Source organism: Gallus gallus, chromosome 4, assembly GCF_016699485.2.
Source record: "Gallus gallus isolate bGalGal1 chromosome 4, bGalGal1.mat.broiler.GRCg7b, whole genome shotgun sequence".
NCBI classification, from domain to species: Eukaryota; Metazoa; Chordata; class Aves; order Galliformes; family Phasianidae; genus Gallus; species Gallus gallus.
In genome coordinates this window covers 84,131,374-84,156,680 of record NC_052535.1, presented here as the reverse complement: position 1 = coordinate 84,156,680, position 25,307 = coordinate 84,131,374, and the positions used below count along the sequence as shown (strand labels likewise).

General features: G+C 43.7%; 1 protein-coding gene across 23 annotated transcripts in view; it reads right to left on the bottom strand.

Moving 5' to 3' along the window:
- CTBP1 (C-terminal binding protein 1) overlaps positions 1–25,307 on the bottom strand; it is a 221,785-nt gene that overhangs the window by 116,017 nt on the left and 80,461 nt on the right. For 4 of the 23 annotated variants that reach the window (XM_046940245.1, XM_046940246.1, XM_046940247.1 and 1 more), the window contains exon 3: positions 18,767–24,787. The exons of 15 other annotated variants lie outside the window; for them this stretch is intronic. In XM_046940245.1, the coding sequence (XP_046796201.1) occupies positions 18,767–18,773 (7 nt within the window). In that variant the 5' untranslated portion in view covers positions 18,774–24,787. Of the gene's footprint in view, positions 1–18,766; positions 24,788–25,307 lie in introns of those variants that run through there. 4 more of the 23 variants (NM_001397029.1, NM_001012890.2, NM_001397028.1 and 1 more) reach the window with 1 other exon arrangement.

The window sequence follows — 25,307 nt, the reverse complement described above, 5'->3', positions numbered from 1 at the left end:
TGAGAATAAAAACAAACATATAAACACTTCAGAATCCTTCACAGCACTCAGTTTAAACAGCATCTTTCATCTAAATCACATGTAACATCACCACAGTGCTCTTTCTGCCCTCAACATGAATCAAGAATATTAAATATGTATGTGAAATAATAGCCCAACGTTGGAATGTCTCCAGAATGAACTCTGTAGTATTTCCCATTCACCTCCTTTTTTATCTTTAGTTTTTAATATTTTTTTTTTCCTTTTTCACTCCAAGCTGCAAAAATACTCAAATCGAGGTCAAGCTAACAATACCCAACAGAAGTAAAAGGATCTGCAATTTATTGGATTGATCTTTTCTTTAAAACAGCTTCCTATAAAGCTAGCAGGAAAATGATTTTCCACTTCCTTGATGAAAAAGACAAATACAGACATAGATTTCTCTACCATCCTGGAAACAAGCACACACAGCAACAAGCAGCAACTGAAACAAAGCTTACTTCCTATCCTTGGTTGGCGTTGCTACTTGGAAATTGCAACTATTGTCAATTAGAGGATGGGATCCACCTTCTGTCAGCAACACTGAGGAACAAAACGGTCCAATATCTAACAAACTCCTACAATCCACTTTTTTCTCTGTCTCCATTCATACACTGGCTGCACAACACAGTGCTTCCCAACTGTGTCAAGTGAAGAACCTCAGCTCTTATTGTGAATGACGTTTTTCTCCTTTTCGTGTCATGTTCATCAGTATCCTTGCAGAAATATGCTTGCTGCTGGATACAGCTCACAAGTTCCTTGCATTAAAGCTTCTCATTGAAGTGATTTACTTAACTAAAAATGCTTTTAACAAGACAAACTCTAAACAAGTGTAAATTTGAATTTCCAATTCCATCTCTCTGAAAGAAGTCAGATCAAAGAAATATGCTGGAATGCTGCAGTGCACGAAGAACGTGGGCTCTAGCTGCTCCAGCAGTGTCAGTGAAGAGGCAGGATCCTGAGGAGAGGGACTGACTGAGGACAAGCAAAAATCTGACACGGAGACCTGCAATCCACCAAGAAACTATTTCCAGTCTCTGTAGGGAATACTACAAGTAGCTCATATGGCGCAGGCACGCAACTGGGGAAATCTAGTGTCGGGTACATGCAGCCTGGGTGGAGGAAACTGGTTTTCTATCAAGTCTGTGATAAACAAACAAGCTGGTCCAATGAACAAATGGTCAGTCGTGAATATCTGATAACAGCTTTGGATCCTCACACCACCAATAACATCAAGTGGAACAGCAATGACCTGGAAATTAAGAAGAGCTAACTAAGGATTAAGAGAAAACCTCAGCATAACACAGAATAACCTAGGTTGGGAAGGACCACTGGAGATCATCTGGTCCAGCCCGAGCCCCTTCTCAAAAGAGAGTCCCAAAATGTAATTTCTTGGTTCTGATGATTTGGAAATATACATACTAGTTGAGAAGCCTAGATAATATTATGAAACTACTGTATCATCACTAAATGAAATGTACCGCAACACCAGAAATAATTATTAAGACCAAATCCACACTGGGAGCAAGACTTACCCATAGCTATTGGTCAAAATGATCAGAAATGAAAGCATTTACTATACTTAAGTAATAAAATCATGGAATCATTAAGGCTGGAAAAGACCACTAAGATAGTCTAGTCCAACTACCCCACCATGCCCACTAACCCACGTCCCTCACTGACACATCTACATTCCTTGAACACCTCCAGGGATGGTAACTCCAGCATCTCCCTGGGCAGCCTGTGCCGATGCATTGCCACTCTTCTTAGAAGTAATTTTTCCTAATATCCAACTTGAACCTCCCCTAGCATAACTTCAGGCCATTACCTCTTGTCCTAAATAGATCAATGTGAACTGGTGCCAGGATAGGCAAATTGGGGTGAGCAAGGAGGACACCTCCCTGCAGAACCCAGAAGTGCTGGGGCTCAGGAGGAGGCAGGAGGTGTCACGTTGTTGGCGTGAAAAGGGATCTAGCTGTAAGATCAAGGCAAGAGCAGATGTGGACAAAGACCTATAAATGCAATGATAAGCTGTACAAAAATACTGGATTCATCTACAGGGCTTGATATTCTCAACACATAGCCAGTGCTATGACAAAGTGAACTGGAAAAAAAAGCAAACCTCTTCACTGTATTTGTCCCAAGATGCATATTTCCCACATTTAAAAGAAGCAGCATCTTACTGTAAAAAGCCTGCATCAGCTTTTCTTTCCTCTTCCACAGCCTACAGAAAGTTAAAATGAAAAAGGGTTCGTAATGGGCCAGGCTGAAAGAAAGTCAACTAGAGTTTCCAGATTCACACAATTTCTGCAGGGTGGATCTTCTTCCAATGAAGTGTTTGTAGACCTATAATCAGACTAAATTATGGATAACAGAGGGAATTATTTCTTCCTGGAAAAATACCAAAATAAAGGGAAAAAGACTTACGAAAATATTTCTAAGAAATGTATGAAAATCTATTTTTCTACATTTTATCTGTGAACGTATCTTGGCATGAAGAATGTATGACACCAAGAGCATTTGTTGTGTTTATTAAGCTTACATAAACATATATCTATATATACATACACAGACAGAAACCAACATTTAATTAGAAAGATGCAGTCAACAATGTACAAGTTCTGAGTTACCACTGCTATCCCCCTGTCTCCTGTGGGGATTTCCTGGCTCAGAAAAAATATATAAAACAACCCCCACACTTTATTTACTACAATATACTGCTGGTAACCCAGAGGGAACCTACAAGGCATTTCCACAACTCCCCAGATTGCTCCGAGCAACTGTGTTTGACAGATATTCCCTGTCCTTACAGAATGGCGTGCTTGAAATTATTGTCCACAGTCCCTCCAACGCTCTGAACCTCCTCAAGCCAGGGAAACCCAGGCTAGTTTTCGTTTATTGTCAGCCATATCACCATATATAACAAAAACGTTTGGATATTTCCTGGCAACTGGCCCCACGCCACATTTACAAGCCCACATCATTTTGCAAATAGATGGCAAGATATTTATTGCAACCCATCCAAAGTTTCTTGACTGTTGACTCAATATCTGCTTCCCGCACGCTGCTGAGCGTTTACATAAGACGACTGCTTTTCATCTTAATGCATTTGCTTTAGACATGCCCTGACAACCACTTAGAAAAGTGGCATTTTCCTGACAAAATGAATCATTCGCCTTCTACCGCTAAGTTGCAGATCTTTGTTACCAAAATAGAAAGGATCAAACATGCCTTAGGAAGTCTCTTCCGCTGCCCTGAAATTCTAGGAAGCAGATACGGTCAATTTGAAAAATTCCATGATGCAAAATAAAAAGTGACATGATTTTCAGCAGCGTGTACTCATAATGGAAATGAAATATCACAGCAAATGGACTGCAAGAGGAAGAATAAAGCATGGGGTTTCGTCATTTATTTCTAATTCATGTACTAAAGCCACTTTATGCTGAGAAAAACTTTCTGTCATCCTAAAGTAATGAGAGGCCTTTCCTTGGTTGGAGGAATGAAGAAGAAACAAAACCAAAACGCTGTCCTGACTTGGCAGCATTACACTTCTTTGTGGAACAAATTTCAACGTCTTTACTGTTACGCAGAGTTCTATTTTGGGCCCGAAGAAGGGGAAACAAAGGAAAAGAAAATAACCACAATCATTCTCAAAGCAAGAACCCACTGAAGTCTGAAACAGGATGGACAAATCCCTTCTGAAGACCAGACTTTGCTTTCCAGTCCTATAACCCAGTTCCCACTACTTCCATTTGACAGCTCAGTGCTAAGCCCTTCCTCATCCAAAACGCCCATATCAGCCTCATCCTCCTCCAACTCTTCATGTCCTTTCCTACTATTAACCACTTTTTCAGCCTTGACCTTCACAAGGCCACTCCTTCCTTTTTCTCTTTTACTTCTATGCCTCCTTTATCCACCATGAGTTCTCCCCACATCCACCAAAGTTCAGATCTGGGTGTCTTGCCTTTTCTCTGCCCATCCTCTTCCTGGATCTGAGCAAACCACAGCACCTTTATGCTGACAACTCCACTTTTGAGCTTGCTTAAGGTGAAATGCATCTGAAATTTCGTGGAGGCACCACATGTGCATCTGTAACACTACAGCGGAACAATCACTTCACTCTCCATCCTCCCGAGATTTCCTCTCCCTCTTTCCAGACCTTTTTGGCTTCAAAGGAGTTGCACTACTTCTATTTTGCAAATTAAAAAACTGAAGAGGAACACAATTTCTTCTTATGACCTTTAAGTCACCTACTATATGTATTCCAAATGGCCCTGATGACAGTCACGTTCCTCATCAAGCCTTGGCAAAATATTGCTTTTTGGCTATTTCCTTCCCTTGTTCTTCCATCGCCCATTTCATTAAGCCCCTCCATTTACTGTTTTTGACAACACAGATTTTTACCCGCAGAAGATGTAATTACAGCTCCTCACCTACATTTTCTATCAGCTGGGGATACGCAGCACCGCTTGCCAGCTTGCTGTATTCACCTTCAAGCTTTCTGGCTTTTATAGACAGCATTATTCCTAAGTATGTAATCTTTTTTCTCTTAAAAAAAATCCCACACCAATGTTTCTCCGTTATAATATCACAAATCACTGTTATTAGTCAGCAGCATAAATGTCCACCAAGTGACAAATGCACTGCTGTTTTTTTCACTGAAAAACCATTTGCTTTAGAGCACTTTACTTCTCCTCGCCTATTTCATCTGCAAGTTGAAATACAGAGTGACCTCTCCATATGGCACTTCCAACATATGGAAAAGGAAATAAAGAAACCCAAATGTTTTGTGTAAACCAGAGAGGGAAATGTCAAAGCATCTTTCAGGTTCAATTTATCTTCTTCGTACTAGGACCATAATTTAGAAAAATGTAAATGTTCTGAGTTTAGGAAGTGACATTTCTAAAACGCTTTTTCAGACCATTGTTTTTGACAGAACAGGCTTTATAGGTCTTCAGTAGTAAGAATTACTTTTGTGAAGGAAAATACCAACTACTGATGCTTATCACAGGATCACAGTGCCCGGGTGGGCGTGCACACACTTGCTCTTAGAACAGACCAGTTGATGACAGCAAATGTTTCCAGGGAAATTAATGTTTTCCTTTAAAATCCCCCAGAATTTCTTTTTTTAATCAGTAATCCCAAAGTATTTCAAATCATTTAGTAACACCAAGTTATTTAACCAAATTATAGCATAAAAGGGTAGAGCCACAGAGAATTATTTTTTATTTTCCATGACAAAGGGATGTTTGACACCATAAATCCAGATCCATAGATCCACATGGGAATTGTTAAGTCCTGAAAGTTAAAAACATCTAAAAAAATTATTTAAAAACAAAAGCAAGAGGAAAATCACCCTCAGATTCTTCCACCTGATCCTCTGTGGCTTATTGCAGGAGATGCACATAGCCTGCTACTTTGCAATATGTTAACGTCCACAAACAGCTTTACAGGTCTAGAAGTGTTCATTTTCCTGGAGGCACACAAAATCACAGCTTCTCCCCAGTGTTGGGCTCCCACTCCAAGCCAGGGAATGGCCATCTCATACACCAACTTCCTTCCAGACCGAGCTTCCAAAGTGGCCAAGTTGGACACGTCGGAAGAATTCCCAAAGCATGGCATTTTCAACAACATAAAAGCCTTTCTTGCCATGCACTCTCCAGCTGGAGGGAAAAAAAGGTCCTGGTGGCAACACAAGCAGATGATGCTATAGGTTACAATCCAAGCACCAACGCTGTTGGGAAGAGCCATCCAACTGGCTTTTCCTGACCAAAGGATGTGGGAAAGACAGGAACAGCCAAAAACCCAACCAGCCCCAAGTAGGAGGCAGCTGCATCCCAGGGACCTCACTCCATCAGGATAGGAGCAAAAAAGCAACAGGAATGAAGACTGCAGAAAACTTATTAAGTCACCATAAGCAGTGTTTCTCCATCTTCTACAAGAGCACTGTGACTATATGGTTTGTCGCTCACTCGATGTTTTGGACATATGTCTTCCTATTAGTGAAGTTCCTCTGCAGCAGTGTCCTCCAGCTGTACATAGCTGCGTTCCCTCCTCCTCGTAGTCAGATGTTAGAACTGAGCTCTTCTCTGGGCTGAAACACACCAATTCTGGTCCTTCCAACACATGCATGCTACTCCAGGCAATTCTTGCTGTTCCTACAGGAGCACCTCAGGCTAATAAAAACTGCAGGTGTACATGGACCAGGAGAAATCATCCTTACTAATAAGCTCAGCATCTTTAACATTAAAAAAATCAATGAAAATAAAGATGTTCCATCTTCTACTGTCACTGGTCAGGGTACTTCACCAGTTCTTTCCCCATCACATCATCCAAAGGGTTGATCCATCTTCCCCAGCTGCTCCCAGAAGCACACCAACACACTGTCCTGCGCTGAATTGGGAAGCCTGGATGCACTGTGCGTCCCCATCTGCTCTGTTTCCAGGTGAGCTCAGCTCCCACCTGACAGCATGGCCAGGGGTCCTGAGGCACGAGATGGCTGGGCACAGCAACCCAGGGCTGGAGCTGCCAGCTGAGAGACTGCCAAAAGCCTCTGGAATGCACCCTTCGTATTGTCATCGCCCTCACACACAGCAACTGTGAGATTACTGCTAATTATGCCCTTTCACCCAACCCACTTCTATACAAAATTTCAGTATCTGAGGTGGATTAAAAACAGGGAAGAAAAGCAGGAGGGAATCTGCCCATTTTGCCTCCTGGATAACTCCTCGTACAAAAGCCAACTCTGTTCTGATTCTCTCCACTATTTTTCTCTTTCTTTCCTTTCTTCTTCAACTTCTCTTCTGCAATCTTCCTTTTGTTTCTCTCTGCAAGAAGAGGAATCAGGTTAGGAAAAAGGAAAGATGGAGAATGCCGATCTACATCGCTTCATATCTTCAAAACCGTGGAGGTAAAATGATAGGGCGTGGGGAGGGAATGGAGCCCTGAGGCTTTGCTTTTCCAAAGATGACTTTCTTTTTCCTTCTGTTTCATGACTGGAGGAGGTATGACAGAGTAAGAGAACTGCTGGAGAATTTGGAAAATATTGAAAAAGGAGACACATGCAACTAGAATTATTTGGAGAACAAGAGGCAAATGCTAAAGAAAAATAAACCCCCAAAATACAGACTATGGCTTCCTTCCAGGGGGAAAATGATTCACTTGGTCTGAATCAAATCTATTTACTTTTTCATGTGAATTCAAGCGTGGATTTCCTATAAAATTCACAAATATGCATCTCAAATACAGTGGTGCACACTCGTTCAGACACATTACAAAGACACATTTTATTGGAAGAGGAAAGACATTGAGTTCTGTTTCCTGAAAGATGCCAAGGAATCAGACAGAAGTAACAGCGTGACCCGAATACTGTAACTAACAATGTTAACATGCTCTTGCTTGTTTTGCTTACACAGATATTTGAAACTACAATAACGTAGACTAAAAGAGACCAAGGCAACCTGCACTGCTGTCTAGAACAAGATTCAATTCTGGTTCAGAAGACAAGACCTCAAAAATAAAGATACGATAACATGAACGTGCCCGGGAGCTGAAACAACACTTTTTGTCCTTGCAGCATTTGAGCCATTTTCCAGGTACCCGAGCAGAAGGTGCTGCACCAGAAGCTGCCAACAGAGATCCTCGTTTCTGCCTGCACAATGGCTAGCAAGTCCTTGCCTTGTCACCTTGCAAAAACCAGAGCAGAATTGGGGCTCTTAACAACACTGAGTGCAAGCACATGAAGCGAGGACATACTTATTTGCAGAGCGAATAACAATCACGTTTAAAAAAAAACAAACACAATACCTGGTCATTTATTTCACCAACCAAATGAGTTAAAAGATTTTCCATCTGTTTTTAACTCGTTTAAACCACAGGTTTCCTTCACTAAGATAAAGTCTTCAGCAGGAACAGGTGATGCACTTCATTCCTGACATTTCCAGGAAGAGAAAGGAAGAAGAAATCACCACTATTTCTGCCTCCTGACAGGGCTGCTGGGATACCTTAAAATGGCTTGAAAAGTGAGGAGTTCTACTGGATTGGATTTTTGCTTGGATCTTACTGCAGTTGAGAAGTTCCATGAAAAGCCAATGAAGCAGAGCCAGGGCTCCCCTCACCTCAGGTTAACTGCACTGCTAACTGCTCCTCGTTTCCTTATTTTGGTTTGTTTTAAATCACTACATAACGAATCATAGAACCATTAAGGCTGGAAAAGATCTCTAAGATCACCCAGTCCAACCCAACCCACCCTCACCATGCCCACTAACCACGTCCCCCAGTGCCACATCTCCACAGCTCCTGAACCCCCACAGGGACAGTGACTCCACCACCTCCCTGGGCAGCCTGTGCCAATGCATCACCAGAAGGGACAGGAGAAATGTCAAAAGCAAGTATTTCTAAATAGAAATTAAAAATAGATGCAGTTCTGGCTGATCTTACAAGCACACTGCATTCTCCATGTCTGCAGCACTCAAAATCCGTGTAAGTAAACTTCAAGGGATGAGTGAGACAAGAAGTTCCTTTCCTCCTGGTTTCATTACCCAGCACTGCAAGCAGACCCATATATACGATGTAACTGCACACATACACAAGCAGCAGCACACCAGTGAGCACTTCATTAATTAAAAGCCAGAAAAGGAAGTTTGCTAAACGAAGCAAATGTTCTTATCACTCCTATCTATATTCATTAAAACTGACAGGAAACCAAATATCACCATCTGTCTCCTTGCAATAAAGGCACTAAAAACAGCTCCAGGGTAGAAGAATAATATAAAAGTTTAAAACTGCAGGTTTTCAAGTTTCAGCTTTAAATGGACAAGAGACAAAGTGATGTCAGGAGGAGGAGAAGAAAGGACTGCAAAAGGGGTTGCAGATTTGCTCCTTGGACACCTCAGCAAAGACAGGGCGAGCCCTGAGTTCGTTGCAGGTCTGCCATTCAGCTCAGTGCTCAGCAAAGAGATAAGCAGTGCAGCATTGCTCTCCTCCTCGGAAATAACTGCTAACAAAAACAGTCGGAAAATTGCATTCCACTCCACAAACTGTGAAGTTTCGGCTGTTTTAATGCTCAAGCAAGTCCCAGGAAGCACCCTGGTAGTTTTATTGCCTACTGACACCCTGTGTTTGTATGTACAAGAGAGCTATTTTTTAAATTATTCCCGTAATTGGATTTTGCTTGCAAGTCAGCCACTCGGCATAAAAAAGCTGAATAAGATTCCATGAAGGAAAGAACGGCAGAGTTACTAACTTAGACGTGGAAAAAGCACTACAGTTCCCAGCAGCAGCTGCAGAGGTGAACCGAAGGTCGCCGATTTAAGGCAGTTTCCAGCAGTTCTGCCATCCCTGCCTCCCAGCAACTGCAGTCTTTTGCATCGTACCTTCTAGCGATTGCAACGTATGGCACTGCAGGAGAAAAAAGCAGATCTTTAAAGACAGAAATGAACTACTGTCAGGATTTTAAACAGCCGAGCCCTCGGAACACCATAACTGCTAATTCAGCAGAATGCTCCACCTGCATTTTGCATAGCAATGACAAGTGCTTCCAGTTCACTTCCACGCTGCAAAAAAACACTCGCTCTGCATTCTGCCTTGTTAAGACTAAATAAGGTTTAAGTCATTTAAGGCTGAGATAAACCCACAAAACAATTCACTGCCACCCCGGCTACTGGGGCACGTTTGGTGCAGGGCAGCTCCTGCAGCACCTCCAGGAAGTGCAACTGGGCTGGGATGGGAGGAGTGATGGAGCCAACAACCAGATCGAAGGATTATGGATTTTTACCCTCATGTTCCCCCAGACCGGTACTATTTAGTTATATATATATTTCTTTCAGTAGTTTAATTTTCCTTCCTGCAAACAATAATTCATATGCTTTAAAAGGCTTATTAATATTCCATGGGAATGCTTTTTCAGACTCAATACAATTACAACAGAGCAATTACAATTCTTCTGTTAATACTTCAACAATACTAACAGATCCATTAACAGCCCTGCGCAAGGATGAGAGACATTAAAGAAACAAAGCGTACCACTTCTGCTTACTACAGAAACCTCAACAAAATTATGCAGGGTAATAAAGTCTCTGTGTAAAAAGTTAATGCAAACCAATGCACAAATTGGCCATCAGTTTCCTCTTTGATTCTGAGGAATCGTTTTTTAAATGCGAATCAATGAGGGTATCGGAATAGCAAAATTCATCAACCTCAGGATGAAATTCAACGGTAAATTCTCTAGCATGTTCAGTTTAAGGCAGGTGTATGGTCTATACATAGAGATGCGATGCATCCAACCGCTCATCCATCCCAATGGAAGCACCTGGATGTTCAAAAATGAATTCCGAAAGCTTGCATGCAAGTGCTGAGATGGGAAAAGACAAAACCATCTGAAAAGATTTCCTCTGGGTGCTTTCAGAATGCATCCTCCAGACAGAAGCTGGAGGGTTTTTCTTCTGAAGGGGGCTGTATTACTTCTCAGATGAAAGAAACAATTCCTTTGCTGGGTATATGCCCACCGAGGACGCTATTCATTCTATAAGCTACAGAAAGAATACAGAGTTAACTTTAAGCTCTTCTTCCCAAGGAGCACCCACTTCTTTCTGGTTGCACCAAAGCCCTCATGCACAGGATTATGTCCACGGTGTTTAAATTCAGGATGCTTTTTCCCCTTTTGTACTCAAATGCATCATCCTCTCTTCAACCCGGTACACGCAGCAAAACCCGAATTTGTCAGCTTTGACACTCGTTTGCAATGTGACTTATCTCAGTGAGCAACCACTGTCACACCCCCTCATCAGCACTATTCCTGAATTCACTTTAGACAGTTAGTAACAGCTTCTTTTATACGTCTGTAAAGCTAAAAATGTTCTGTAATGTACTGATCATTGTGCGTGCTGCTCCACAGCATTAAAGACCAACTCAAGTCTGCCCTAAACGCACCCGCTAATCCACACAAAGATAAAATGATGTATTACTATTCATACTGCTCTAAGTATTTTCAAGTCACCGTGTAGATAGCCTTAACAGCAATGACTGCAGAAAGTCAGGGCTGGTTTGCCATTGAAAAACCAAATATGAATGGACCGAGTCGGGGAGAAGCACAGCAATCTTACAAGCCTTCAACAAAGGGCTGCAGAATACCTTTTCTACACATACAACGCTTCCTATTCGTTGGTTTGAATGGACAGATGTTTACAGACCAAGAATACTCCAGAGCTTCCATGGGTTTCTTTGATCATCGCCATTCCCTTATTCCATAACAGAAGCCTATCAATACCGTAAGCTCAGCTCCATGTGTTTATTTGCTCTCACTTCACTCCACTTTACACACTGCCCATTACTTTGCATGGTTTTTTCCACCTCTTTTATCCTCCTATCACTACCATAGTCCTTGAGAGAAAGACAAGGCCATTAAATGCCACACAACTGCCACTTCAGCATTATGGATTAGTAAGCTGATTTGGACAGTCCTAAAACCACCATAAGGCAACACCTCCTTCAAGGTATGCCATGTTCTTTCCCAAAGTCATCTTCCCAAAGACGCAGCAAAAACACTCAGGTTCTGTGGTTGGAGAAGGTTGGAGGAGAAGCTTGTTGATGTTTTAGAAAACAATATTAAAGCTTGATTACCAGATCCCCAGCTTCGGTCACTGGAAATCCCCACTTCAAACACCAGCTGTTGGGGAAATTGCCATTATTTGATTTGTTCCATCTAAAATTTACTTAAAAATAAAGACTCCAAGGAAAGAGCAGGAAGTTTCCTCAAAGAAAACAACAGGGGCTGACACACACGGCTGCATACACACAGGTTGCTGCCCTCCAGCAAGAGGGACTTGGGGGCTCCAATATACCATCAGTAATTCAATCATCACATTTATTTCTCTTCATCATAAGACAAACACAGTTTCTAGGACACGCTGCTTGTTTACATCCTTTCAAAAGATCTTAGCAAGTGAGCAAAAAAAAAAAACCCCAAAAACACACAATGAGGTGCAAGGGTTCAAAATGTGTAGTAAACACTTTTGAAAGCAATGCTCTCATCTGGGAGAACTGCAGCAGATGTTTATCAGGAGCTGCTGCAACAGTTAATCCAGCTTCCAGCCAGATTAACTCTTTGCTGTTGGAAACAAGACTTTTTGGACATGCCATCTGCAGAAAACAATGTCTGCTGTTGCTGACAACAAGGAGTTAACCGAAGGAAGGAAAAAACAAGCTCCAAAGCCAACCAAATAAACCAACGTCTGGCCCCAAAAGATGAACAGGTGTATGTGTGGGTGGGAGCGTGGGGGGAAAACACTTAAACAAAGCCTCCACTGACATTCTGGTCACTGAAGAGGGTACACCGGAGATGCGTCAGTGTTTTTTGAACAACTCAGCAAGTAATGGATTATGGATTATTTCTTTTTGGAGAGGACAGGAATCACTGTTTTTGCACAGAGAATCCTAGAATGGCCTGGGTTGAAAAGGACCACAATGATCATCCAGTTTCAGCCCCCTGCTATGTGCAGGGTCGCCAACCACCAGACCAGGCTGCCCAGAGCCAAATCCAGCCTGGCCTTGAATGCCTGCAGGGATGGGGCATCCACAACCGCCTTTTGATCTTGGTTTCCAAAGTGCCGTACTAATGCATCACAGCACCAACTCATAGGTTGTTCTATTTAAAGGTGTTATGAGTAAGAATGAAAATCGGAAGGTACCAAACTGAATCATTCAATAATAATTCAACATCTCAGAAACACAACAGTATTTCAAAATACTGACACAGTACTAAAAATCAACCTTAGTTACCCAAACATCACATTATGGCAGACTAAATTGTTTTTCTCTTTTATTAAAACTGAATAATCTAATGGCAGTTCATTTTGTTAACGTAACTAATTATAGTACCTATGGATGTAAGCTGGTTTTTACACCTTAAAGGTACAACTGCAAATCACACTGCTGTTTAAAGTAGGCATCTTCATTTCTTTATGGGACCAAATTGAGTCCATATGCACAACCTTTCTCAGAGACAAGCATAGGGCTGGTTGGTCACACCCCTTGAACCATTCCTCCCTGCTTCTAATGTCACAGGAGTTTAACTTTGGCAAAATCATGCAGCACTCGTGGGTCCCATGAAAGCAGAGGGAGAAGTTCTGCCTCCCCTCTACCACCCCAAAGATAGGGAGCAGGGAGGGAACTGCTCCACAGCCATGCTACCCTCCTCTGCACATGGGATTCTGTGATCTCAGCTCTGCCCCTGCACACAGATTTCAGCTTGGGCATGCATGTTCCAGCTGCAACAACAGGACAACGGGTCACTCATTCTGCAAACTCTGCTCATAACTTCCTTCCTGACTGAAGAAAATATCAGTTTGTTATTTTGTTAGCCTAAACAAAGAGAAAAACAAATACCACTTTGTCAAACGTCAAGACAACCTACAAAGGTTTTGTTTACTAATTGTTAGGCTGAACAATAAACAAATGAACAGCTTCAGGGAGTCCTTATGACCCCGCAATATCTCTGCTGCTGATGCAGAACGGGTCAGAACTCTCCTGTTTTATAATTGGCACTACCCTCAAAGCAACAGCAAGGATTATCAGCATCTTTGTGTCTGATGCAGAGATCACTGCTGTTTATTCACAGAAAGGTTGATCAATACTTCTCTGGTTCTAAAGAGAGATGACCACACAGCCACGTGCCAGCAATACCTCTACCTTCATGCCTGCATGGAGACCACCAGCATACCAGCTACCTGGTTGGGGTTTTTATTCTCTAGATATCAAACGTCATGAAACCACACATCTAACGTCATACACCACAAAAAGGTTCTGTTTCTCATATTTTTGGCGTATCACAGGAAAATACTGACACTCCACTCTGCCAGTCCAGCCGGGAATACCTTTTATTCATAGCTTCAATGTTAATGGTAAATTTTGCACACTAACAGTACAAAGTACGACTTAAATCAAACCTTAAACATAAATGTAGAAGTAATTTAAACTGATGAACTGGAAACAACGATTTAAATAATTCTGTTTTGCAAATACAGTTCTCTTAAAGAACTGTTTGCTTTCAATGGTTGTTAGCTCTTGCTGAGTAGGTAAATAAACTACATACATCTACTTAAGTGATTATGAAGCTTAATATACTCTAGATGCTTTATTTTTACATTTTATTAAACAGACAATTTACTAGGCAATTATTTTTTTAAATGTGATTCCTAAGTGCTCAAGAAATACTTCATAAGTCTTAAAGCACCTTTTATCATGGTGATCCTTCCCATTTTCTAGAAGGCCAACCCAAGGACTGATTCTTCTTCCACCAGACCAAGAGAGCTTCAGGATAGCAGGATTGCTCTCCCCTGTACCAACCACCACCTGTTGCATGGAACTCTTCACTCTGGCTCAGCAATGAGAACAATTTGCACTATCAGGGACAGAGCCGTTAGCAATGAAGGCTGCCTGCCAGGAGGCAGCAGAACACTGGAAGAAGTGCTGGTGCAGGAACAAGGAGGTTTTGCTGGGTGCTTTTATCAAGATGCCAACTTCACATTCATCTGACTTTACCTAATAAAATTCCAAAGTAAAAGTAACACGCAGAAAACCAGCTGCTGTCCTTCACAGGAACGCGGCTCACTTTGGGAATGGCCTCAATTACTCCACCACGAATAACAAGTTCAATTTAGTATGTACTCAAGGAAAAGGGTTTTAAAAATACATGCGTACATCTCAAGCATCCGTCAGTACGGCTGCCTTTATGCTGCATCTCTCTTCTTTCTGCCTATATACTACTCCATGTCTAACTGAATCGCTATGCACCGACTTCCAAGTTGTACAATTCCTGATCTCTGCTTTGAGCACTCATTCCTTAATAATGTGCATTGAAATCCGCAGCGTGTTCTGCCAACAGTGCTTGTCATGAGTGTCCCAGAATGATTCCGAGCACTGAACGCTGCACAGCCAGATGCGCAGCCAAGCTGAGCATTTACACACCGCACTGCTTCTGCCCTAAGGGACAGAGCCAGATCTAAAAAGCTTCTGAGTTGAGACAGGAGGTGTGCAAGAAGCAGAAGTACAGAATGAATTCCAAGTCTTTTCATGGTCTCTTCCCACTGCGCCCATTCTTCATTCCTATTTAACACCACTCATGCCCCAGGCTGATCTATGATGCAAGATCCTATTTTTCAGAGAGCAGAACCATTTCTTGCCCAGTTTGGGGGAGGAAGAAAGTGTGTTTACTTCGTGCCATGTTCAACCCAACACAACATCATCCTGTAACAACACAGCGTGATGGTCTCTGAGGGAGGGGGGCTCTCAAAAACCAATGGTGAAGGATGCCTTGACATTACTGAGCGAGGTGCAGATGCTGAAGATCATGATGCTTAGTTAAGTCACATTCCACTAATGACCATTCCTGAGCCTTGCAGCATGGGGTGAGAGACAGAATGCAGAGTGCTAGAGGAAAACCAAAAATAGTGCAGGACAAGTTTGATGCAGGTCACCTTATAAAATGCTGACTGAAAGCCTAGCAATTGCTAAAGGGGCAATCACTACCAGACCTACGGAGGAGGCCTGGGGTGGACAGCCAGCATGAGGAAACCTGCAGTTCTGATATGAGCCCTGGAGCTGCCAGCATCCATCCTGCTGCAAGTCCTCGTCTTCAGCTTTGGGAACTGAACCCTGCTGTTTGAAAGGAATGGAGTTGTGCCAGAGGAGAGCCATGTGGGGGGTTAGGGACAGGGCCTGCACCAGAGGGCGGTGGGCATGGAACAGGCTGCCCAGGGCAATGGGCACGGCCGTCAGCTGCCAGAGTTCAAAGAATGTTTGAACACAGCTCTCAGCCATATGGTTTGGGTGGCTCTGTGTGGAGCCAGGAGTTGGACTCCATGATCCTTGTAGGTCCCTTCCAACTGGGATATTCCATGATTATATGACACAAATGAGCAGAACCCAACCACAGGTCCTGCTGCCTCGAGAGAGGATACCTGAGGAGACTGTGGAGTGGGAGCGGGGCAGGCCGGAGCTAGGCCAGGGAACTGCTGGGAGCAAGCAGCCATTCGAAAACAAAACAGAAAGAAGGCTTTATACCAAAAACCATCTTAACCTCCTGCACACATTTCTCGGTGCTTCCAACACCTCATCCAGCCCATGAATTAACCAGGCCGAGCCAAAGGGTTGTTGTGTGCCCAGCTTTTAGTGCCCCGCATGCTCCCATCTGCCTGAGCGAGGCAGGCTCTGGGACCCAGAAGGCCACGGTGATGGAAATCCATGCTTCATACACACAGTTACTGCAACAAGAGGGCTATAAAATTCCGTGTACCGCTTACATTATTTCTCCCCTTTGAGGAACTCTGCCACCTGCAGATTTTATACGCTGTACTGTGTACGGGTGGCACTGGTGGTAAAGTTACAGCTCAGGAATCACACATTGTTACAAACAGTACGTTTTTTTCTCTGCGTAACCCAAACAGTCATTTAAAAACAAACAGGACGTGCAATTGTCACCAGAAGTTTTCCAACCTAACACCGCGTGTGCTTACAGATAAAAATTATACTGTTGAAGCAACCATTACTGCTATCAGTGAAAACTGCTGTTGTCAATCGCATCGCTGTCTCACAGGCATCGCTCCCTCAAAGAACTCCACAACCCTTCGAGCCTTACCAAGAACACGTTCTCTCTCCATCCAATTAAGTCACAAATGGGGGGAGGGGGGGGGGGGGGGGGGGGGGGGGGGGGGAACAACAACAACAAAACAACTGAACATCTCTTGAAACTCTAATCTGCAAACATCCAGATACATAGATTGGTAATAGATAAGGAATTCAAAGACTTTCACATAATCACAGAACGGTTTGGCTTGGAAGGGATCTTAAAGCCCACCCAGTTCTAACCCCCTGCCATGGCCTGGGTGCCCCCCAGAAGCTCAGGCTGCCCAGGGCTCATCCAACCTGGCCTTGAGTACCTCCAGGGATGGGGCCCCCATAGCAATCTGGGCAGCAGTGCCAGGGCCTCACCACCCTCTGGGTAAAGAATGTCCTCCTAACATCTAACCTAAATATCCCCTCTTTCAGTTTAAAACCATTCCCCCATTGGTCCCGTCACTGATCACTGTTTGTATTTCCACTCCAGTAATTCTATGAGTAGATATCAAACAGACACAGAGTTACTTTTGCTGTTTTCCTGGGATGCTCTGAAAAAATTTACATAGAGTATGACATACATAGCTTGTTTTTATAGATAGATAAATATATATTATATGTATATTATATGTATTACATATACTTGTATGTATAATATATATGCACATAAAATATGAAAATTATTTATATATATTGTAAAAGCCACTGATATGAAATTAAAATAGGATAAAACGTACACAGGGTTATTTCTCCTTTTGAAAAGTCCTTACTGAGCTGCAACTAGATTAATGTTGAAAGTACATATTGTTTATATACATATCTATGTACATACAGATTTACACGTTATTTACACGCAGCTACCCGCATATCTCCTATCCACGTGCCCACAACCATTGAGCACAAAGCACAGCAGTCTCAGCTGCCCACACACCCACCTCCCGCAGCAAAGGGGACATGGGGAGCTCCATGCAGCACTGCACTGTGCCTGCATATTGCTGGAACAAACCCTTGCCTTGCAACAGGTGCAGCCCCCACTGCTCTGCAGCTCCAGGAGAGAAAAACGGGGTTTTTTAGGCCTAGCAGCAGGCCCAGTCTGCAAGCATCTCTGTCTCTAAGGGAATAGCAAAGAGGTTAATGGCATCAAGAGCAACAGCACCACTCACCCCAACCCAAACTCATCCAATCCCAAATTGCTAAACTGAGGCACTGAAATGCTTCAGTAACAATTTTATTAAAAATAACAATTACAATTATTAGGCACCGATTTCCAACCAGGCATTTGTATCTAAATTTCCCACTCTTTGCTTCTATCACCCAACTGATCACACGAGCGCACCATTCCAGCACTGCTTCTGGAGGAGGTACTGCAGTGTGCTGACATTTCTCGCTAACAGTGAGCCAGAACAGACAGCAAACGGAGCTGCCGTGCTGCTGAGCTCACGGTGCAAAGGAAAGTTTCAGAACGCACCAGCAGAACACATCTCGATCACACAACGTATCTCCCTCAGAGATAACTTGCTTTTCCCCTCCGTGAAAACTGTGAGGAAACGCAGAACTCAGAAAGACGGATGCGATTTTAATAAGAAACGTCAAGGATGGGCGACAACAAAACGCTCCGTGAATAAAAAAGGGGAGAGCGGATGCCAGGAAATAACGCACAGCCAAATCTGTCCCTGAGATGCCCATCAGAGGAGAGGCTGGCGAGAGAAAAGCGGAGCGCACGGAACTTCCTATTTGCTATTTTGAACGGAAGGCGGACGCGCAGCGCTCGGTCACAGCCCACTTCCGACGGCCGCGAACTGTCACCGCGGGTGGGGGGGTGGGTCGGACGGGGCGGTCAATGAGCGCTCCGCGGGCGCCGGGGCAGAGTGGTACAGCGAAGAACCCCCTCGGAAACCAAATAAGAACACGAGGAACGTGAAGACGGACGCGCCGAATGAGAACACGGCACTGCGTTCCCACGCCGCCGCGCTGCGCGTCCGGTTGCGCGGCCACCCCGCCCTGCGCGCCCCGGAGGTGGGTGGATAAATGGAAAAAATTGGGGGGAAGGGAGGAAGGGGGATTAAAAATGATCAAAATATCAACGGAACGAAGCACCCCGCCGGGCCGGGCGCTGCCGGCGCCCCCGCGCACCCACCTTGCATCCCCGCCGCCGGCCCCGCCGCGATCTGCCTCCGCCGCTGAAAATACGGAGCAGACGGCGGCGACCAATCGGAGCGCGCGGCGCCACGCCCGCAGCCAATGGCGGCCGCCCGCCGCTGGCCGCCCGCCAACCCGGGCGCAGCTCATTAGGCGGCCGCCAGCAGCGGGGGAGGGGCGCGGCACCGCCGGGGGGGGAGGTACGCCACCTCCTCCCCCCGCTTTTTTTATTCCCTTTTTTCCACTTTTTCATCTTTCCTCTTTTGATTCCTCCTCTTTCTCTCACTTTCTTCGGCCTTTACCCTTCCCCCCCCCCCCCCCCCTTCTCCCTTTCTTGTTCTTTCCTTTTCCCCAGTTTTTACCTTTTTCCTTTTTTTCTCCTTTTTCCTCAAGTTCTTCCTCCTTTTCCCATTCCCAAGTTATTATTCCTGGTTTTTCCCTCCCTTCCCCTCCTTCATGCTTCTCCCCCTCCTTGCCACTTTTCCTCTTCTCCCCTCTTTTTACCCTTTCTTCTTTCCATTTCCCCAGTTTTCCCTTTTTCATTTTTTTCCTTTTTTTTTTTCCCCATTTTTTTTTCCCCTTTTCCTTCCCTTTTCTTTTTCTTTTTTAATTATTATTATATTAAAGCACAATGGGGACTATTTTACCGGGCCAGCACCCAGCTCATCTTCAGGAATCCCAACAGAGGAAAGGGATGGAAACACCACCACGTCCCCCAGCTACAGCCTGAGGCTCACAAGTGCTCACTCAGCCCCACTTCTTTCCAACAAAGAGATGTAAACACTGAGTTGCTACCATCCAATCCACCTTAGGAACGCCAGCTCCAAACCCAGAGCTGCGCAGGCCACAGCTTCGCTCCAGCACACTGAGCTTTGTGCTTCATTTTCTTATTATTAACTTGAGTTCAACAAGTTTGGAAGCAAGTATCCAAACTCCAAAAACAGAGCTTTGCTCAAACAGCTCTGCCCTCATCTGGCCCCACCTGCAGTGCTGCAGCCAGGCCTGGAGCCCTCGGCACAAGAAGGGCACGGAGCTGTGGGTGCCCCATCCCTGGAGGTGCTGAAGGCCGGGTTGGATGGGGCCCTGGGCAGCCTGAGCCGACGGGGGGCATCCAACCCGTGGCTCAGGGTTGAAATGGATGGGCTTTAAGGTCCCTTCCAGCCCCAAACCACGCTGTGATTCTACGAAAATTACTAAATCGCATTCGCTGGAAACTCCTGCCCCAACAAGCCCCATTATTAATTAGCTCAGTGTTTGCTAATACAGGCTACCACACGCCAGAAGGTGGAAGAGCTGACACCGACACAAGTCCCGCTGCTGACTTACAGCAGGAAGCAGTTCCCCAGCACTCAGCACAGACGGATCTGGAAGGTGCCCCATGAGCCAAGCAGCCGGCAGAGCACCAACTGCTGCCAGGCTGCAGTGACTGTGACACCTCTCCCAGCCCTGGCATCTGTGACAATCGATAACGTGACTCAGCCATTAATAAAATATACATCACGAAGCATACATTTTTATTAACGAATAATTTTGCGATAACCAAGTAATGCGGATGCTTCCAAGCAGAAGATTAAATTACATGCTGAGCAAATCTGGCATTTTGTGATAAACTGCAAAAATAGGCCTTGCAACTGAGGAAGAACATTGCTGACATCGCCCATAAACATGTTTTGTAAAGCATGACCAAAAGGAACACAAAAAACGTCACTGTAGTGATGGTTGGAAAATTCACTCCTATATCCACTATAATGACTTTCGAGACTTCTTGCTCTGCAATTTATTCCTCCAAATACATCACTTGGTGTCAGAAGTTAACAAAACTCTCCCCTATGCAGGCGAATATTAAAGCCAAATCAATTCCTTAACTGATCCGACATCAGCCATCGTTGTTATGGGAATACACGAAGATTCCCAGCACCTCTGTGCTGACAAGGAAGCACTCAAAGCCCAGTGGCTCACCCGACAGACGGATGTCTGCCAGCGCTGTCCCCACATCAGTCCTACTGCTCTGCATTGACAAACACGTCGTGCCCTCACACAGCCCTCACACGCTCACAGCCTTGCCAGGTCTTCCAAATATTGCCCTCACAGTGGGACATCCATTGCTTCCTGGAATTGTACTTTCACAGTTGCACCACCAGAACTGTACGCTGGGTATTTTATATGCCTAAGATACAGACTCCCATGGACTTCCCAGCTAAACACAGAACACAAGGTCTTTCCCATCCCCTCTTGCTAACTAATAAGTAATGGAGGCTTAATTCTGAGATGCTGTCATGAAACAAAAATCAAATATAGATAGATAATAGAGCCTAAGTGATATAAAACAGCATTTGTTTCTATTAGATCCATTATGAATTGAATTCCTATTTTAAAACAAATGACATTTAATAATATATTCAACATGTAAACAGGAACATGTTTGACGTTATAACCTCATCAGCTCTTTCTTACGACATTCATTTTCTCCAAGGCCATCTCCACATTTCAATTTAATCGTTTATAGAACAGTAAGCTAATAAGCAGACATGGTACCTTAAACATGGTTTCCTCCCTGGGTAGGCTGCTGTCTTCCTTAACTATAGCAACTTAAATTGGTAAAAAAAAAATACATCTGTTCTCTGGCATATTGTGAGCAACTTGAAATGTATTATAAGATGTTCTTTTTCTTCAAAGATGCAGTATTTCTATTTGGAAACCATAACCAATTATTCCTGCTTACAAAGGACCATTTGTTTCAAGATTTGACAAATTTTCTGCATGGTGATCATTTCATTTCCAAAGAAAATACCCACACTGCTATGAATCTTTTCAGCCACCAAAGCACGACTACACGCAGCAGCAATGCATATTTTAGAGAAGCAGCAAACAGGACAAGTTTCAGAACTACACCCACCACCCTCAAGACAAGATGAGGCGAGAGCATTTTTCCTTGCCATAAATTACCACTGCCTCCTATAAGTAATTATTTAACTTCTAAAATAGCTGCAACGCAGACAAATTACAAGCTGTAATTACGCAAATGAATCCCTGATACTATATGCACACATGCATATATGTATATCTTCATCTATTCTAAAATGCATCTGTATGCATAATGGTAAGAATTATAATCAAGTATGGTATACCAGGACATATTTACCTTATCTCTCCAGATGACAATGCTTCTATCCTAAATATCTGAAAACCATCTCAGTAGTCAAAAATGCCCACTGCTGTTCTTCATGCACATGGCACCAGTCCCCTGACCCACTAGCACCTTCCCAGTGCCTGAATGCTGGATGTATTGGCAGCATCTTGCATAGCTGGCCAGCTCTCGGCTGATTTGGACACAGGACACTGTGCTGGACAGCGCTCATGGTCTGATATCTTAAGTCACGCCATGAAAACTTAAATATGTACGTTCCTGAACTATTCTGCCATGCTCTGAAAGGACACTTTGTCAGGTCTTGGTAGGAAAACAACTTTTGCCAAAGGAGCAACTCTTCTGTTCAGTCTCCATCACAGTGAGAAGTGCTGCCCTTCTCTTGTTCATACATCAGATTTTTCAGATATTCATCTTAGACACCGGACAACACAGTGGATCTCTAACAGAGCCACTGCTTTAAGGTCACTTAACCTCCATACCTCTCCATATGGCTTCTTGTTTGCCCAGGGCTTGTACTAGTGCTCACTGAATTAGGGAATGACATAGGAGGTAACACTAAAGAGAGGTCTGAAGGGTGCGTTAGGCAATCCCTGTATGCTCAGTGGTTTGAGTATTTCTTTTATTCACTTCCTAAAATGCCAAATTTACAGCATTCATCATGCAATGAATATTACATAACAGTGATCTCGGGTGACCTTTTACTTAAGTATTCTTTAACATTACTCTTTGCACTCTCACAGGGCTTTCAAATGCCAGATTCCCACATATCTGTGTTTTCCAGGGAAATTCAATAAAAAGATGGCAATCTAATACAGTTGTCTTCTTTCTATGTTGCTTTTCAGTGCTGATAAAATACAGAGCTACAATAAAAAGCCTTGATACTTCCTGATTTAAAGTACAAGAAAAAATGCTATTTTTAAAGTCAAAATCTGTTATAATGATGGGGATGGGGTTGGAGTTTTGGTTTCTATTTTTTTCTTTACTTACAGTGAAGATTCTGAATATTGTACATGCACATTCACATCACTTTGCAAAACTGTCAACACCAGATATGTGCTTCCTTCTTTGAACTATCTCCCTGTGTTGTAACCTTCAGCTAAATTTGAAAATATTTTGGTAAACATAACTGGTGTTTCATGGGTGTAATTTTGAGAGCATAAGGAATTTAAGAAAACAGTTGATACAGTACTAAAATCTAAAACAGGCTTTTAAGAAATTGTCTGCTCTCTCAGCTAAGCAAGCTAGCTGGCTAACCTGGAAACGTGGATCTGTAGTCCAGCTACTTCCTCCTGCATTTTCTTCCCAGTACATTCTTTTTGGAGCTACCGAGCTCCTTTTGAAGGCTATTTGTACATTCTGTTGTGGTGAAATATCTATTACGTTGGTTATAAAAGGATGCTTTCCTTCTCTTAGTGCATTTAGCATATATATCCCCATACCTGTATTGCATTTATCACAATAGGCTTGCACTCCAAAAGCAGATTGTCTCAGATACGTAACAGTAATGAAAGCCCATGCTTTTCCCAGACAAATAAAATAGTTTGAATAAAGCAATAGAAGTGCTAATGATGCAACACATTTCTTAAAAGCACAGGCCTGGGGATTTCACGTGGGGATATTATAAGACTATGCAAAATAAGCCCTGCCATCGTCTTGAGCTTCCAGTGAAGGAAGCATGTCCATTTTTCCACCCCTCTTGCCCAAATGCTGCCGTGGAATTGGGACACTCTAGAAATCAGAAAGCCTCTTTTAGGAAAGTCTTCATTAAACTAAGCATTTTGTTCTACCATTTTTGCTTCTGCAGCCTTTGGCTCCCAGTTCTCTTACTTTGGCTCCATACCGGTTCCCTCTTATCTAACAGTCTCTTCATCTCCTTCCAGAAAAAAAAACAAAAAACAAAAAAACAAACAAAAACCTCACACTGATGAAGCAGAAAATTCTGTTCACTTGTTTTTATGCACACCACAGGGGCTGCTAATGCACATCCTGTGATCATTCGGTACTCTTTATCTATAATGAGGATCTTGTTGTAAATGCCCATTTTACAAAACTCTGCCATTACTCACTTAGAAGATACGACCTTCAATTTTACATTTTGAATCTGATTCCACTTCTGTTAGCCCAGTTTTCAAAGTCATCTCAGTTATTTCTGTACAACATCCTGATTCTCTTCTATATTTAGGATGCCTTCCAATTTTGTCATTAGCACAGCCCTGCTACTGATGCCAGGTGATGCACATTAAACAAGTCAGTCTCAATGCTTCACTGGTAACCTCTCTGGCATGCTACACATTTTAGAAAAATATTTCACTTTCATAAACAACTGCCAGTAAATTGATGCAGGAAGAAATAATTCTTCTTGAGCATTTCTGTCCAGCTGCATCCACTCTACTTTCTTTGCTGCTTCATACAGCTGGACTAGAAGATCTTAGGGGTCTTTTCCAGCCTTAATGATTCCGTGGTTCTTTAGGCTAAGGATAAGATAGAATGAAACTGGGCCCATGGCTGCTTGCACAGAGATGGAGCCTGGCCTCTGTACCATCAACACATGATGGTGAGCGATGTTTTCTGGATCAAGGTCTTTACCACCACTGGGCACAATGAGGAATCAGTCTCCTTTGTGGAGTCACACACGTTTTATAGACACTTCGCACTAATCTTCAAGAGGAAAACAAAAACCCAACCTCAGCTTGGGTCTTCACTTCTCTGGTAGCTCAGAAGACAAAGGCCTATAATTCTTGGAAGCAGCAGACACTGATCTTTAGGAGTCTTGAATTAATTCACAGGAAGCTTCTTAGTATTCCATAAAACACAAAACGCTTGCAAGTGCTGAGGGATGAGTTGAAGCTTTCCTTTGGAGCCAGAAAACACCTGCATTCAAAACAGTGGTTGTTTAGAAACAGAGATTCCCCAGGAAAGGCACCAGGGGCTGCCACACACAGCCCGCCTGCCTCTGGCGTGCTGGAGCCTTCAGAACCTCCAAGAAATGGTTCTGCCAATAAAAATTTAGTGGCTTACCCATTTTAAGAAGCACTGCCAACAGCACAGGATCAAACCAGAGCATGTGCCCATACCTGCCTCCCCAGCCCCAGCACGATCCAGCAACACCTTTGAAGCGGCCTGAGGCCAGCAGCGAGGCCGGGATGAGGCAGCCAGGCCCAACGGCCTCCGCACAGAGCGGCCTCCTGAGCTCAGAGCTGCACGTCGCCACAAGGATGGGATTTCTGGTGCCAGGCTGCGGAGCACTCACGCCCAGGCATGTTCTGCAAACGTTGTGTTTTAATTACAGTTGTGCACAATCAAAGAGGCAGCTCTGAAGTTTTGCAGCCGCTCATCTGAGTGGCATTGCGCAACCCTCGCTCCTGGCACACAACCTCCCTCAGCGGTTACA